Source organism: Xenopus tropicalis, chromosome 7 (genome assembly GCF_000004195.4).
Source record: "Xenopus tropicalis strain Nigerian chromosome 7, UCB_Xtro_10.0, whole genome shotgun sequence".
In the NCBI taxonomy this organism is placed as follows: Eukaryota; Metazoa; Chordata; class Amphibia; order Anura; family Pipidae; genus Xenopus; species Xenopus tropicalis.
In genome coordinates, this window is record NC_030683.2 from 89,391,737 (window position 1) to 89,409,069 (window position 17,333).

Consider the following 17,333-nt stretch of genomic DNA (forward strand, 5'->3'; position numbering starts at 1 on the left):
GAAAACATCTTTAATGTTACAACTTAGGAGACATTAAATTAGACACTAAGAAAAAGAGGAGGAAAATTAGATAGCAATTTCATTAATTGATGCTACCTTGCAGATTGGCTGGCATGACTAGGTGCATCTATCACTGTAGGCTCTGGAGATGGACTTCGAGGAGGAAGTGGAGGACTTTCAGGTTCTTCAATCTCATCAGGGGCCTCTTCTTTGATCTGTATTGGGGGCAGTGGCGGTGGATTTGGGGAGGGAGATACTGGGATACAAACGCCAGAAGAAGCTGTGGCATTTGATACAGGTGTAGGTGGTTGAAGACCTGGAGATGCAGCAGGCAATATTGATGTTGTAGATGTAGGAGCACATGATGGTGGCGTGATGGAAGGAGGGCCACCAGGAATAAATGTGTGCTGTGGAAAAGCAGGCTGGGGTGGTATGGAATGGAGTCCTGATTGTGGGTGTCCAGAAGTCTGGGGAAGACTTTGGCTCTGAGTCAGGACTGGTGGTTGTGCTGCAGAAGACTGAAGTTGCTGGCTTTGTGGCATAAGCTGCAGAGGAGGAGGATGAGCGGAAGGAGGGTGATGGGTAGGCAATGAACTTAGGGGCTTAAGAGCAGGAGGAGGTGGCAAATTGGAATTCATGGAAAAGGGTGAGGGTCCCTGTAAATGAGGAGGATGTTTGTGGGACTGTGAAGGATTCTGAGGAATAGGTGTGGTAGGAGGGGGCTTTATATGAGGCATGGCCATAGGCGCAGGAGGCAAAGGCTGCTCACGTGGGGTTTGAGAGGGGATCTGCAGAGGAGGCTGAGCAGTTTGTTGTCCCTGAGAAGTATGAGGGAAAGGATGGGAGGTTGTTTGTGGCACTGGAGAGACCTGAGAGGCACATGGTTGAGGTGAAGAAGAACCTGGATATTGTAGAACAGGTTGTGCCTGCATATTGTGTGGCATTGAGGGTAATGGCCCATGGTGCGGAGACTGTGGGTGGATTTGGGTAGGAGTAGGAGGTTGTGGCTCTCCTTGTGACCCAGCAAGAGGCTGGATGGCTGGATGTGGTGAGGGAAGCCTTTGAGGGTGCAGAACTGGAGCTTGAACAAGTGAAAGTGATGGAGGCTGAGGTGGTTGTGAAGGAGGCAGTGAAGAAGACGGTGATATCTGTACTGGAGCAATACTATGAGAAGGAGGTATAGAAGGTGGTAGAGGTCCTGGAGACACAGCAGGTGGCACCATTGCTGGAGCTCCATTTTGGGGCTGTGACACTTGCTGCTGAGCTGAAGAATCTGAGTCACTCTCGTTATCCTGAGGACTGGGAATACTGGGGGATGTGCTGCGGTTATCCTGATCAATGTCCTTTGGATCGCTGCTTCCTTCATCATTAACACTTCGGCTATCTGAGCTCTCCCCTTCTCCTTCACCCTCGCCTTCTCCTTCACCTTCACCTTCCCCTTCTGATGGAGAGTTTGGCCCACTTATTTCCTGAAGAAGTAGATTAAAATAAAGATATTTTTTAGGGAAAGATATGTTACAGAATAATGTCTGAAAAAAGTGTCAGTCTAGGTCCACAGGGGGTCACCACAGAACCTGACATCATGGGCCCACGCTCACAAAAATTAGATGCAGACAGTTTAAAATATGATAGGTGTCATATGGCAGGAATAGAAAAGCTGTGGTGGGAATTTTCATTTACTGTGGCCCACCAGGAGATAATAAATACATTCACAGTTTCACACACCTACTTCAAAGCACCTTAGTAAATTACAGCGTTAACTTGGGGAGATTTCCTTACTTGTGTTTTAGATTTCTTTGCACTGGCCCTGTCAGTCTCTTCAGCATCAGACACTGGCTTCTCTCTTGGACGTTTGGCACTCTTTAGTGGGGATGAAGCCTCCTCTTTAATCTTCTGAAATCACACAACATTTATCATAACTCATAACTTGGGGGCAGCAATACATAAAAAAAAGAAAAGGCAAAGACATATCCTTTCATCCAACCCATTAAGAGCCTATAATACTTGCCTTAGAAGGTTTCTTCAAAGATTCTGCTTTGCTATCATTACTGGATGTACTGGCAGCACTTGGAGAATTTCTACCACTGGACCGTATATCTTCATTTATAGGTGATACTCTGCCATCTGGGCTGGTAGTTTGCTTCTTACGCCCACTACGTAGCGTTGACATCTATTTAGCAGAACAAGAGTGGATTAGATATAAAAGTAAAAATAAAAAGCAATATAAAAATCTGTAAAATACAGAACCCGCTATATTAGGAATATATTGCCACTGCAAAGGAATACATTAATCAGACCACACAGAAATTACATGTTGTGCAATAGTAGTCTGCAATAAAGCTTTTTTACAGCAGTTAATCTTCCTACCAAGTGCTCTCCTCAATCCTAAAATTTATTTTGTACATCAGGATAGCAGGATTGTAGCACTCCTTTTCTTTACATACTTCAGGGCTGTGCACTAGAACTTTAATGTCAGGAGCACCCTAAATTAATGGTGGCTGGTCAGGTTACCAAGAAGAGACACTATTGAATAAAATAGAAGGATTAATTCTAGAGGACTAGGCAAATTATCTAGCACCCAGACAAAACTAGACTGAGTTGTATACCGAGCCTCTGTTCCGCCTGGTCCTCATACTGTGTTTCCCATTAAGTCCATCCTCTTCCTCCTTGACTGGTTTGAACATAAATGGTGGTGGATCCACAGGCTTTTCAATAGGTGGTAATTCACCGTATTTCTTAAAGTGAAGTCTGCAGTCTGTACAGAGAAGAATGTTCTCCCGTCCACCATGGTGCCAGTCCTTGGAAGCTATAAGGATCCAAAAAGCTTTGTCAGATCAAAAAACACATCATTCACAATGTTCAATACAATTGCTTCTTTTAATTATGTTCTATTTATAGAAACCATAAGATGTCTTGAGTCATCTTTTATTTTACATATTTGGTTGCATATTCCCTTATTTAAACAAACCGAATACAACATATGCAAACTGTAAATGTAAAGAAATTCTCTCTTTTAGATATTACTGATCCTTTAATTTGAGGTTAGAAATGCAAGATATTATCCTAAGGCTTACGTACTGGTAGAGAAGCAATGTCGGCATGCATAGCCTTTTAGTTCCTGTTCACTGTCCTCGCTGTCAAAGTCATCCTCACTGGCAGAGCTCAGATCCACTGGAACAGAGAAAAGAGAGACACACAGCTGTTAAAGCGGACCTGTCACCCTAAGAAATAAGTCCAAATTATTTTCTATATTGTTAGTTGAGCAAAATAAACTTTACTTACTCTATATAAATAATATAAATCTTGTTTCCTTCCGTCTTGGAATTAATCAATCAAAGCAAGCAGGAAGGCACCATTTTGTGGACACTGTTATTAAGGCAAGCTTTGTATCATGCCAAAATCTTGTTTATGTGATAGAATGGGGGACCTGATGCTCATGCCCATGCACTGGCTACACAGTTAGATAAGGAGGAGGGAGGGGAGAAGTGAGATGTGCAGTGACATCTAGGAAGTGCTGAATGGAAAGCTAAAGTTACTGTCTGCCCCGCCTCTATGCCTAAGGCATAGAGGCGGGGCAAGCAATATATGATTGACAGCTGTGATTTTTAAATGCCTTTATAATGGGTTTGGATGTGTTAATATAAAAATGAATTTGGGTTTCATGTTTAATTTGAACAGGACTTTTATTATACAGATTTTCATGTCTGGGTGACAGGTCCACTTTAAGGCAACTAAGTAACTTTCAAATGGTTTTCACTTTGCAATCATCAGCCCTTCTATTCTCGGACTTTCTGCACCTGAAATACTACCTAATTGCCAGGTTGTCTGGCACATCTAAAATAAATAAAAATATAAAGATATACACTTAATGAATATATTGGGGGCCCATATAGACAGGTTCTAGGGTAGGCTCCTTTCCAATATTGAAGGAGCTTCATTTCTCTACATATATGGAATAGTACATTTAAATGGAAGTTGTAATACTGCTTGCTCAACTTAAGCCATATTCCCTAGAGGGCATTTGACAAAATTTGCTGTGCCCTGACAGTCTGGCAGAAGTCTTCCTAAATCCAATCTTTCAAAATATCTTGTTACAGGAAAAATGCATTTCCAAAATGATGTTACCTTCTCAAACAGTTAAATCCGCTAAAGTGCATAACCTCCAATTTTTGTTCAGCAATCTGCAGTAACTAAAGCTTTCTCAACATTCTGTATTACCATAATGTAATAATAATATTAAATAATTATGTAATATTAATATTGAATTATTTAAATAAATAAGTGACTTTTTTTGGCTCAAGAACTTTACAGGACAAGTCATGCAGACAGTGGTCTGCTACTGACATTTACATTAGGGGACATGATTCCAGGTTTAATGCCATATGCAGAGGGTTAGGCCAAGAAAGAGAAATTCAGATTCAACATAAATACAGTGTTTAAAGGAAGATGTACAGTAAGGCGTGAAAGATATAGACCCAGCTGTCTAAATTTATTATATTATTATTATTAACATTTTTAGATCACTATCATATCCCTGAGAGCTGTACAAATGGGTGTAAACATACAGCGAAGGCGAAAATATACAATAACTAAAAAATTACAAAAGTTCTACGCAGGCAACTCTCTGCCACCATGAATCAGGCTTATTAAGTACTTATATTAAAAAGGATACTTACAGAATTCACTGGATGGTGGTCGTGAGGGAGTGTTCACAGGAGTGGTAGCAGTGCGTGTTTTTATTCTGCGGAAGACTGCCTGCCGGCGGTGTCTGCGGTGTGCACGGGAGCTGGCAGCTTCAGGAGTTTTCTTCCAGTAGTAGTAAAAAGTGATCAGCTCACCCTAGCAAGGGAGAGAGGCATGAAAATCCCAAAACGGCAAAGCACCCAGTAAAAAGTAACAGTATTTTGAAAAGTGCAGAATTTTTCCTAAGAAACTGTGATAGCGGCTGGTTTTATGATTCCAATGTGCCACTTTGATAAGAAAGCACAGAGAATGTGTTGCCAGATATGCCCACCATGGTAATCTTAATTGCTTGCAATACAAGAGTGGCAGCTGCTTTACACTGAAAAAGGTGAGATGTAAACCCAAAAAATAAAAAGGTCTCTAATGAATAAAACTAATTAAAAACAATAAAGTTTACCTTTTAAGAAGGTAAAGAATAAGAATGTCTCATAAAAGCAAAAGTAGTCCCTTAGAATTACTTTTTCTTTTGTTATATACCAATTGATATCTCCTTTAATGGCTATGTATGTAGAAAAAGAGAATCCAACTACAAGAATACCCATGAATGCTGGGAGTTTAAGTTATAGGCTTGCTGGCTAGATTATGATACAGTTTCCATTCGGTTTGTATATTTTAACATATTCGTTTCTTCAACTTCAAACTACAAATTCCAGTTTCTTTGACCAGATTGTGTTAAACAATAAGAGGCCCGCCAATCTGGCAGCAATTTGCATTGTGGGAAGAGCTTTTTCTTTTAACATAAATAATTCAAGCTGCTTAATATTCCATATCTATCTGCAACATAGACCATGTCATGTCCCTTAAGAGAAAAGGGCTTTATAATGGCTCACAAACAAAGAGGGGAGATTGTCATGGGGTATAATAGCACAATCCCAGCCACACAGGACTTGATTACTACAGTAAGTGCCAATCTGTAATAACACAGAATAAAGCAGACAATTACTGCTTTAAATATCCCTAACTGCTCAGCACACTAGGTTGTGTAAGCATGGAAAATATATAAGCAAGCTAAACAAAAGTTAATCTAATGAAACTGCAAGCTTCTCTGTCTGCCTGTATATCTGTTTCAGCTTACCTTCTAAATGAATATGGTAAAAAAAAAAAATATTAAAAATCCACACCTGACTGTTTTGAAGTAAAAAGCACGGCCCTTGGAACCAGGTACAGTATTTAGCTGCCAGGGACTGCCTTTTCCATGGGAATACTGCTGAGCTACCTTTCAGTAAAATGTATGTGGCAGATACACAGAGCTTTAAAGAGCTTATCATAATGTCACACCTACAGCAAAGAGCGGAGTGTGTGGTACCAGGCTGGACTTGTTGAAAGTAAATAAAGAAATCTAGCCTTCCAGCTTCATGTTAAACACTTCTTACGCGAGAAAGAACGAAGAAATACACCCAGCTGTTTCCCAAAAAAACAGTGAGGCTAATGACCCACGGAGAAGTCACCTGCAATAAGTCTCTGCTCCATACTGGACAGCCAGTCTGTTCCACCTATATAGTATATGTCCTATACACATCTTACCACATTCTTAGGCATTTCTGATGCCAGGGGCTTAGCAAGGATTAATAGATGACAGACACACACCAGTTAATATAAGCATGCATAACTCTGCACTCCTAGGATCATGTATCTAACCATTTCTGAAGGCATAGGCAATCTGGAGCAAACCAACTGTTGCAACTACAATTACAGCACAAAAACCCTTTTCTACCTCTCCAATAAATGGAACAATGTGAATGATGGAGGGTCTTGATCCATAAGACCCTTACCCAGATCTCTGCCTCTGCATGTGATCATTACAATAAAAACAGGAGTATATACCATAAAGGTATTGTGTCTGTCTGGTAAACAAGTAGTCATACCACCCTCTGGCCAGAACTGAAAAGTGCCTCTGATACACCTTTACAGAAGTACTAATCATAGAAGTAATCAGGCACAAATATTAGATATTAATGGCAGAGTGCCCAGTGCCTTACTGGAACTGAACAGAACAAGGACGGCAACTAAGTTTAAAGCCAAGAGCAATTCCACATCTGAAGTTACTTTATGGGACTGACGTTCTGGCCAGCGCAGTTGGGCCCTTGGCTTAATACAATCCATTTTTTGCTGTTTTTGCATAATTGTTTCTGGACAAACTGACCTGGAACTGAATTATTACCACCATAACCCTCTTCTGGCAAATAAGTGGATGAGAGAGGTCACTGTTGTAGTCATGATCATTAAACTATGAAAGGGACAGTATTATTATATAAACTTATTTAAAAAGAGCTAACATATTTGATAACCTACGGTTGGCATGCACACTGGCATGAGTTAAAACAATTCACGCTTTCCTGCCCTATTTATAAAAATAGCTCAAGTCTGTTGTCAGTATAAACTCTAGTCCCAAATCCGTGCGCAGGATGATTTATTATTAATAAATATGCTGCCTTCCCTGGAGGACAAAGAACCAAAATAATCTTATGGAAATTACAGAGATGTGTTGCTGGCCGATATGATTATCCAGGAACACTTAGAAAAGATAGGATGAAATGATTCCGGACTGGACGGCAGCATGTCTGTCATCCCAGGGCTCATGCTACTAAATCTTTTAAGTGCAGAATTGTATTGAGTTTCACAAAGCCAAGTAATAGGTGTACAAGCCTGCAGGGTTTACAAACATACGATCCTGATTTGCCCCCACTGTTCGCTCTTCTGATGAAATATTCATGTGGGTCCGTCACGCTCGCAATCCTTGAAGCAGCTCTGTTAATTAAGGACAAATCACCTCCTGGCACTGACAGAAACCTCAGCCCTTCAAGGCCCTTCTCATTGCTGCTTGCATCGCTTTTGCTGTGTGAAGCCAATTGTTTGCACAGTTCACTTTCCTTATGGGAAATGCCTAGATTTGCAGTTCAGTTACAATATGTCTGTTCTATGAGCTCTTCTATACAAGCTACCTTCTAAATACTATGATAAAAGTTGAATCAATGTAATAGGTGAAAATAATTTAGATTTACAGATTTAAACTTTGCTCATGGTACCTTACTCTCCTGCTTTGATTTTTATTCCGAAGCCCAGTTAGATAAAAACAAAGACAGCACACCAAAACAATGAGAGCTTGCCCTGGTGTAGCTCTAAAATGACCAGTCACCCCAGTTATACTAAATAACTAACCCAGCAGTCTCTGATGAATGGATAAAGTGTATTAGATAAATGGACTGGGGCAAACTTGCCCATGTTAAAGTAACAGGAACACCCAAAATGAAATTAATTAAAATATAATGTTGTTGCCCTGTACTGGTAAAACTAGTGTGATTGCTACAGAAACGCTAATATAGTTTATATAAATAAGCTGCTGTGTAGCCATGGAGGCAGTCATTCAGGCTGTAAAAAAGGCACAGGTTACATAGCAGATAAGCTCTGCAGAATATAAAGGGGTTTTATATGTTATTTGCTAAGCAACCTGTGCCTTTTCTATTACTTGGCTGCCCCCATGACTACACAGCAGCTTTGCTTATATAAACTAGTATAAAATAGTCTTTTAGAGGCAAACACAAGCATTGAACCAGTGCAGGGCAACAGTACATTACATTGTAATTACCTTTTTACACTTTCATTTTTTGGTATTACTGTGCCTTTAAAAACCTATTGTTATGCACTGCAACCTGTGTATGAAGTTCTCCATGGACTATAATTGGAGGGGGATGCAATCTCTTCTCCCTGACAAGGGCTGTCCAGCTGAAGGCCAATCGGAAAGATGGAGCTCTCAGCTTGCCTACGGGCTTCATTGATACCATCCTGATCAAGCTGAGCAATTCTGCCCTACAGACACAACTGCAGTCAACTGATAAACAATTGTCCACCTTTAGATGTCAAACCAAGTTCTTTAGTCCACAGGCTCCCCTTGATTGATGAAAACACTTAATTTTTTAAAAAGCAAAGTAATTGGCGGCACTGTATAAATGGTAATGTTAATGGTGCCCTTGTTTTCAGCCTTCCATGCCAATATTGGCTTCTCCCAATTTTTAATTTTGGCAGTATTACAGAACTAGCCCTCAAACCAGCTCTCTCCCTATCTGTTACAATATAACCCCGGTAGCAAAGATTTTTGGGATTGCCATGTCCAACATTTTTATCCATTATGTTATGTTAACAGTTAATTTATTTACACATTCCTACTTAGGTGGAAGCCTCTGCTTCCATTACACTCTGTCTCTGAAATTTGCACTCATATTATTTTAACAGTTCAAATAAGCCTCCCTGTACCATCAGCAGCTTTAAGATGGCCATACATGTTAAGATCCACTTGTTTGGCAATGTCGCCAAACAAGGTGGGCACTATCGGGGTAATTTAATAAACTGGCCCCAGGGCCAAATGATGGAATTACAATGGTGGGTGTACGGGACCACTTCAGTGAGCCAATGTGGTTCTCGATCAGATGGGAAGATCAAACCTGCCAGATGGATACCTGGTCTAAAGGACTCAAAATGGAAGCTTAAATCTGCCCATGTATGGCCACCTTTAGGGTAATGTCCCACGGGGAGATTAGTTGCCCGCGATCTCTGCTACCGTGGATGACTAATCTCCCCGAAAAGCCTTTCCATCGGCAATAAATGCTTCCTGAACAACCTATTCTGTAGGATACACATTGCTTAACTAATTATATACTTTACAAAGTGTATTTTTGATAAAATACAAAATCCACTAAAACAAACATCTGCCAGGGAAAATATACTAGGTAGATCTCTCCTTAGTAGCCATAAAGATGAGCTTGCTATAATTTTTCTGGCTATAAATAGAAGAGCCCAGGCAATGCTTCAGATAGCAGAGCCACGGAGCTGGTTAGAGATGACTGGGAGGGAGCAGTGAATAATGTGCGACATTTCTAACAGCAGCACCAGGGCACAACATCTGCTACAAGGTTGTGTGGAAAACATTCCTATCAGCTCAGCCGTCATGTCTGGTAAATAACAAAGCCTGAAGGGATGATTGCTATTAAAGTTCCAGCCAGCCGTGGATGATCCAGGAGGAGGCTAGGCTGCTGCCTGCACACAACAGCACGGCCGCCTTGTTACTGGGTTTTACAGCACACGGCCTTTGCTTTAGCATTCTCCTTGTGATTCTATTTATAAAAGCAGGCACTGTAGGAATGATATGCACACAGGAGGGAAACTGTTGGCACATGCTGCATCCATCTCCGGCTCCCCTCTGTCCCAGAAAACTGCCTGTGACAAAAAATCTGCAGGAGGAGGTAGAATGGCTCCAAAGCAATAAATGAGCCAGAGAAAAAGTTGCTCTCCAGGGGCTCGAAACAGCCAAGGTTTTATTTTCCATATACGTCGTCTTCGATGACTAGAGGCTGTGCAATTCATAGCTCTGAAAGACCCTATGACGCCAATCCTGCCTAAAATTGCTCCACAGGCGCAGCAGCTGTACATAGCAGTGTAATACTAACACTGCACAAAGGGTTACAGACTCAAATTAACCATAATTTAAATAAATCTAAGCAACATTACAGGTATTTATTAATAACAAATTTGTTAAGATATTTATTAGGGATGCAACAAATACACTATTTGGGGATTTTGCTGAACCCATTTGTGAAAGATTTGGTCAAATACCAAACTGAATCCTAATTTGCATACGCAAATTAGGCCACAGAGGGGTCAAAAAGAACAGCATGCTTAGCACGCAGTGGAAAATTTTTACTGTCTGTGTTTATGTGAAAGCAAGTAATGTTATTTACGGATTAGGATTGGCCAAGAATGTTGATTCAGCTAGATTCGAATCCTACTGAAAAAGGCAAAATCTTTGCTGAACCCTGAACTGAATCCTTTACATGTGTATTTGTCTGATCCTTTCTATTCTCTGTACTGCTGGTCCTACCTACACTGGAATAATGCAGAAGCTGCCAGCTCTCCTCCAGTAAAGACTCCGTTTCCCACAGTGCCTTGCACATTCTCATGCTTTCCCTTTTCAAGTCACAGAACATGCAAGATCTTATCATAACTGAAAATACATTAGCTAACATAACAGACACTTGTCTGATATATCTCCTAACTTTAGGAGGTGCAAAGAGGGTAAAGGAAAATCTCCTATTGTTAGCTATGTGCCGTTGTATTGGCTGAGCAGGCAGTAACAAGCAGCAAGCCAAGGAATCACACATTTTTTCAATAATGAAAAACATTTTTTCTTGTGATATATTTGGCTTTAAAAAGGTGGTTAAAAGCAAAGAAGTTAAAGTTGCAAGTCAGAAATGTACAAATCGCTTGTACTTTGAGACTAAGCATTTGGGGGTCAAAAGTTACACAAGCCAGTAAAAAGGAGGATCAGTCAGGCATAAATACACAGTGCAAAGTGGCACCACTACTGAATAAGCTGCTTCTTATTGTTACTGCATGCAGTCTTATTTGCGTGACAACCAACTTTGGAACAATAAACATGACATGTATGCTAGGAAGTCACTTGATACCAGTAACACACTACTCTTCAGCTTGAGGTTGTTAAGGGGTGCAGGGGGTTTAACAACATGCCTTCTCTTAGGGCTGGCAGCCACATGTACAGCGCACATGCAATTGCTCGATTGCATCTACGCTTTTACCTGGTGCACTCTAATGAACAATTCAGGTAGAATTCCTTACCAATTTTTCCCTTTTAAAATGTGAGGTATGCCATGGGATATATGCTTCCTGACATACAGCATGCCTCTCTCCATGTTGTTTTTATATTTAAAACAGTAAAAGTGGTGGATGTTGCTGCAGGGCTGCTGAGTAAATAAATGAAGCACCTGTTCCATATAACTTTGCTGTGCAGAAAACAGCAATTTAAATGTGCCCAGGTACCAGCAATTTCCTCTCAGAGGCATCTGCTCTCAGTTTCCCCAGATGCTGTTTACCCATCATATTTAGAAATACTATATTTCAGATGTTCTCTTTGGTGCTCCTTTGTGCTCCAAGAACAAATGCAATCTCCAGATAAGCAGCACTCTATGTTGCTCTCTATCTAACATAAGTTCTCATTTGCTGCCCTGATTAAGAGAAGAATTCAGACCATTAATCAGGGTGTATAAATAGCAAAACGGCTGTCAAACTTTTGCTGCAGAAACACTATACCTGGAGGGAGCCAGAAGCCTTAAGGAATCAAATGCCTAAAAGATGCTGCTGTATAAAGAAGTCTGAGAAGAAAAGAACTTGAAACAAATAGCTTTGCATGTGCTCTTTTTCAGCAGGGGAACGTGATTTGAGCAGAGTACCCTGCAATCTGGTGTAAAGAAGGCACACAGTCAAACTTGATATGAATTAATGGCCAAGATTAACATGCCAGTGTGCCACTGCCCCCTTAAGCAACATTTGTTTTTTACTGTAATACAGATAAACATTAGTATGTTCATGAGGACATGCCCTATTTCGTGAACTACAAGGTAACCATTACATTCTGATTTACATTTAAACTGAACCTCTTCAGATTTGGGAACAGTTTGATTTCAGCAAAGACATGCATGTATAACTTTCTGGAAGACAATGCAGTAAAAGCCTAAAAATCTGCAGTTTTTGGATTATGTTTTTTTTAATAATCAGGAAATGAAACTGGTGAGGTTTCCACTACTTATTTTGATATACTGACCTGTCCCTGCATTACAACAGCTTTTGCTTTTAGATAGTAAAAAAACAAATTTTTAAATTTTAAAGAAACACACACAAAAGAAAATTACATTCTACTCTATAGTACTTATCTCAAATTCTAATTATATTAGTTTTACAATGCCACTGCCAGGGTCTTAAGTGTGCTGCCCTGACTTCCACACCATTCACTACCTCTTCTGCTCAGACTTCTACCTTTCATTTATCCCAGAAGTGCATATTCACTGTGTGTGTGGTAAAACCCTTCTACTGGTGGGAAACTCTACTTAGGGGAAGCAAGAAATACCTTATAGCGGAACTAAAGGTGTGTATGTACTCTCTCTCATAGAATAATATTCCACAGACCCCAGCACTGAATAAACAGCTAAGAATGGCACTAGGTACATGCTGTTATCCTGCCAGTACAGATCTTTTTAGTGCATACTGAGGCATGAAGAGACTGCTTTAAGACTACAGGTCTGGTCACTGCTTTAGCAGTACCTTTTTTGTACAAAGCCAGAAAATTGATTGAAACCGAAATATCTATACTCCTGGACACAACAACCACCATTAAGGAAGCCATCCATCCACTGTAATGTTAAATAACCTGTGATAAAAGTCTTAAAGGTAAAATAAAATGCATACCTTTTACAGGAGGGGGCAGCAGAGTAGCCTTTACAATGTAAGCGGGCAATTATTATACTTCAGCAATATATTCATCAGCAACAGACCTTACCCATTAGATTAGAACATTACTAGTAGCAGTTTTCTTTACCAGCAAATGCCTAAAATTGCCAGTGCTGCCTACCACTGACCTGCCCAGCAACAACATGCTAACACTTGTACTGGATGTACACACAGAACGAACAATTATGGCATCACAAGTAAAGTTGGCCTCGTAGTTAATTTACGAAAACAAGGATTCAAGGCAGTTTTCATGGAAGTTTTGGAGAAATTCCAGTTTCCATTTAATGGGGTTTTTTTTCTGGAATGTTATTACATAATAGAAAAAGAAGGAAATAAGGACTTATTTGTTAACCACTAAAAAACTCTCTTGCCAGAAGAGAAAGAAATGAATACAAAATTAATAACAAACACATCAAAATAATACGGCACAGAACAGACTCATTACTAGAGTAGAATATATTCGTTGACTTACTGTTTCTTTGTTTGGAAGCAGTTCTTTCCTGATTCTGAAGAAATTCTTGCCATATTGTCTCAAGCCCTTTATGAACCTTTTCTGCATAAGAAACATTACAAAGCAAAATATTTACATGAACCCCGCAAATGACATTACTATGAGATGTATAAACCTAGTTACTCATAATTACAGCCGCATAAATAATGTGCCTGAGTCTGGCACATCTTACCAACATGCAACCCAACTCTGCTCCTTGCAGTCATCTAGTGCAGCACTCTGCACACAATACCTAAGTTAGATTAAAAGCTTTGTACCATGTGTTCCCTCACATTTAACAGTCTAGGCCTAAATAACAAGCAGGAAAGTATTAGCCTAAATATTTACAAACATTGCCTGCAACACAAAGGGTAAGTAGGGCATGTTGTACCCCTCTCTGGTAGGCAGAGGTAGAACTTTCTTACTGTGTCTATATACAGTCAGTCCCCTATCAATAACAAATTCATAAAGGACCATATAGTGAGGGTGGGCATCAGGAATATATTATAACAAAATACAGCAATGGACAGTAAGTAGTTTTATGGACTGACAATATAATAGTCATTGTGTAGTTACTACTCTGTGGCTTTGTTTTACTGTCAGTGCCGAGCAAAATTTATCTCACAATCATCATGTTAGGGACCAAAGCTTCCATCCCCTCAGTTTTGCCCCAGATATTAAAGAACTATTCAGTATGGACACATGGCTGTCATGTCAGCCTTCATTTTAAGACAAGATCAGACTATGTTCTGCTGTGAAAACTGAGCAGTGATGGATGCAGACAGGTTTGCATAAACATCTCTATAAACAGGAAGCAGCTGCTACCAAACATTCCTCTTAAAAGATCAAATGTGAGAAGAGGCACTTGATGGGCACAGTTCTGCACGCAACCCGCTTACAGAGGGCAGGGGAGAGAAAGCACAAACAGAAAGCCTAATAGATAGTCTCTCTCACCACTTCATCATCAGTCCAGCATTTTTCTATCAGTTTGGGAACAGGCTTTTTCACCAGGCGCTGCAAGGCCTTCCCAGCATCATAGTTGCTTTCATGTAGCTGTAAGACACAAAATAAAATAATTACAATTGAACTAGGTATATACTTTCTGACCCTGGGCAATCTGCCACACACTTGGACAAACCTGTGTCCAGCACAGCAAGTTTTCTCTTTTCCTTTGTTGAATTGGGAGTTATCAGCTTACCAGAATTACCATTACAATTTACTTTGGGTAAAACTTACATTATGAATTTGTGACACTGCATATAATTGTACATTGCTGAATACTACGAGGAAAACACACACAGAAGTGTCAATGAACTATTTTTTTTACTGTGAGAAAGAGAAATGCTAATGCACAAAGTGCCTTAAATGTTCAGAAGAATATCAATCCATGTTTATTTTTTTGATGACCCATACTGGCTTCACAATAAACTCAATTTCTAGCTCTTACATCACCATACATTGCTCCCATGCTAATGTATCTCTTATTACATGCACTGCTGGATGGAAGGATGGGAAAGGTGCTCTGACAAACGTTACTTCTGTAAGAAACTGTAAAACTGCCAGTGTCAAGCAATGGAGATGGGCACCTACATGTTTTAGGTAAAAATCAAGGACTTTGGGTAACCTGCAACGTTTGATAGAAACATCAGACATTAGTGGGAACTGTCAGTTCTTTACTTTAAAAGAGCAGATACCTGCAACAGAAATATACAACACTTTCCTTACAGTTAGCAGTGCTTTATAGGAATAAATAATTAGTCATCAAGATGTAAGGTAAGAAAAGACATAACTACAATGTTCCCTTTTTTCCTATTCAGTATCACCATATTGCTGCAGGATAGCAAGCTTTCAGCAAACTGCTCCATTTATATATCTCCATTCCTTTCAGCTGCCTTATTACTTATCTTTCCACTCGTTAATGCTTTATGAGTAACAATTAATGCTTTAATTATTTAAGAGCACAAAAGGGAGATGGTCTGTCACAACAACCATTAAAGGGACATGAATGACAGCTACCAAATCCAACACATATGAATGAAATAAATGGAACATATGCAGAAGCTATGGATTTACTGAAGGAAGCAGCATTAATAAAGCTGAAAGGTGGCCCCTGCTCCACCAGGATGACTTGCGTTTATAGCCAGCAACTCTGTTATTTTTAGAACTGTTCATTTTACATATTGGCAGACCTCATGTCTAATCTATCATGCTAAGAGACACACTCTTAAGCCAGGGAATCCGGCCCTTTAAAACACTGCATCTTACTGCCTACTGCAATCTCCTCAATACTGTTCTCCAACCTCAATTAAAGCACATTAGTCTTTTGATAATAGAGCATTAAGATGACCAGTTTTAGATTAAAAAAAAGCATGTCTGGTATATTTTAATTTTGCCATGTAAAGCTAATGAAATCCTATGCTTGAGAAGCATTTATTACATTATTTTGAAATCTGGTTGCGTTACAAGAATAAAAACTTTTACTTGACCTCCTTCTTCCTGCACCTCTTTGCATATAACTAAGATATAGCTTTGTATCTCTGTATGTTTATGTATTGCAATGTTTGGCACAGTATGCCTGCATATTCTGTTTGCTTCATAAAGTAAGGCTGCTTTAATACTACAAAATTTTAGCTACGTGTATGTGAGAGACACTTTACATGCAAAAAAAAAACTGACTTATCATGCTATGCCTGACAAAGGGGTACCCCCTGAAACGTTGCTACATTGCGAATAAACACGCAGAGGCTAAGCTCAGCTTGCATTATACTCATCGTGCCAGTCATTTTTCTTCTTGGTTATCATACGACAGAACACACACACTGAACAACAGCAAAGACTTACTGTGTTAAGAGCATTAAGTGTAGTGTCATCTCGAGAAGCAGCAGCACAACCATCTTCTGTGGATCCACCATCACACATCCCTGCAAAGGCAGCCATACTCCTACAAAAACAAAACAAAAAGGAGATCTAGTACGCCAATGCAACCTTAGCTATTAGCTTGTACTTTCTTTGCTTATGCACTCCACAGTAAAGTATGGTTTCTAGCCTACTACAAGTAGGCTACTACAGAACCTGTGGTTTAAGAAACATTTACTAATGGCACATATATCTTTATTCAGATAAGAGGTTAAGTGAACATAAGCACATGACACCAAATATAACATTTTATTCATTAGCTTTTCCTTGCAGGGCCATTTGACTAAAATAGGATTCGGTTTCTGGTAGCACTTTGTGAACGTTATGGCTAGGCGGCAATTTATTTCTGCATCTATCAGAAAGGAAGCACAGTCTGTTCTCAGGCTATTTTTGGGATAACAGTAAAAAGTACAAATGCTCTTAAGACTGTACTAGAATCAAAACGGTTTGCCTCAAGGTTATTAATGAGAAATGGATAATACTGGCCTAGCAATTTCACATTGCTTTGAGCATAACAACACTGCCCATAATAGGGACATTGCTCATGTTCCCTTCTGCTAAGATTTACCTTTAAACTACAGCCTAGAGTGTCCCATTTAAAGTACTCCCTTTGATAATTCCAACAAGAGCTAATCTGTGGCTCTGAAAATGCAGGCATTTAACGACAGGGTCAAATCTACCTCTTACTAGGTTAGTTATAAGCTGCCTACATTAACTGCACCTTTTACAGAATCATGTGCATGGAAAATGATACACGGATATAAAAGTGTCTGAGAAAAGCTCCTGCCAAATGTGGCAGATTCTCAGCAGGCGGATAAACCTACCATTACGCTCCAAAAAGCTTACTGATGTTGCCTGCACCCAGAGTCACTGTGTTGGACCGGGTGCAGGC

At 39.8% G+C, this 17,333-nt stretch overlaps 1 protein-coding gene across 13 annotated transcripts in view; it reads right to left on the reverse strand.

Annotated features, from left to right (window-relative positions):
* Nucleotides 1-17,333, reverse strand: part of rere (arginine-glutamic acid dipeptide repeats) — a 210,101-nt gene that overhangs the window by 14,465 nt on the left and 178,303 nt on the right. For 12 of the 13 annotated variants that reach the window (XM_002936381.5, XM_004916132.4, XM_031905578.1 and 9 more), the window contains 9 exons: nucleotides 16,367-16,466; nucleotides 14,480-14,578; nucleotides 13,508-13,588; nucleotides 4,677-4,839; nucleotides 3,079-3,171; nucleotides 2,607-2,806; nucleotides 2,009-2,170; nucleotides 1,780-1,893; nucleotides 97-1,469 (listed from right to left, as the gene is read on the reverse strand). In XM_002936381.5, the coding sequence (XP_002936427.2) occupies nucleotides 97-1,469; nucleotides 1,780-1,893; nucleotides 2,009-2,170; nucleotides 2,607-2,806; nucleotides 3,079-3,171; nucleotides 4,677-4,839; nucleotides 13,508-13,588; nucleotides 14,480-14,578; nucleotides 16,367-16,466 (2,385 nt within the window). The remainder of the gene's footprint in view (nucleotides 1-96; nucleotides 1,470-1,779; nucleotides 1,894-2,008; nucleotides 2,171-2,606; nucleotides 2,807-3,078; nucleotides 3,172-4,676; nucleotides 4,840-13,507; nucleotides 13,589-14,479; nucleotides 14,579-16,366; nucleotides 16,467-17,333) is intronic. The other variant, XM_031905585.1, reaches the window with a different exon arrangement.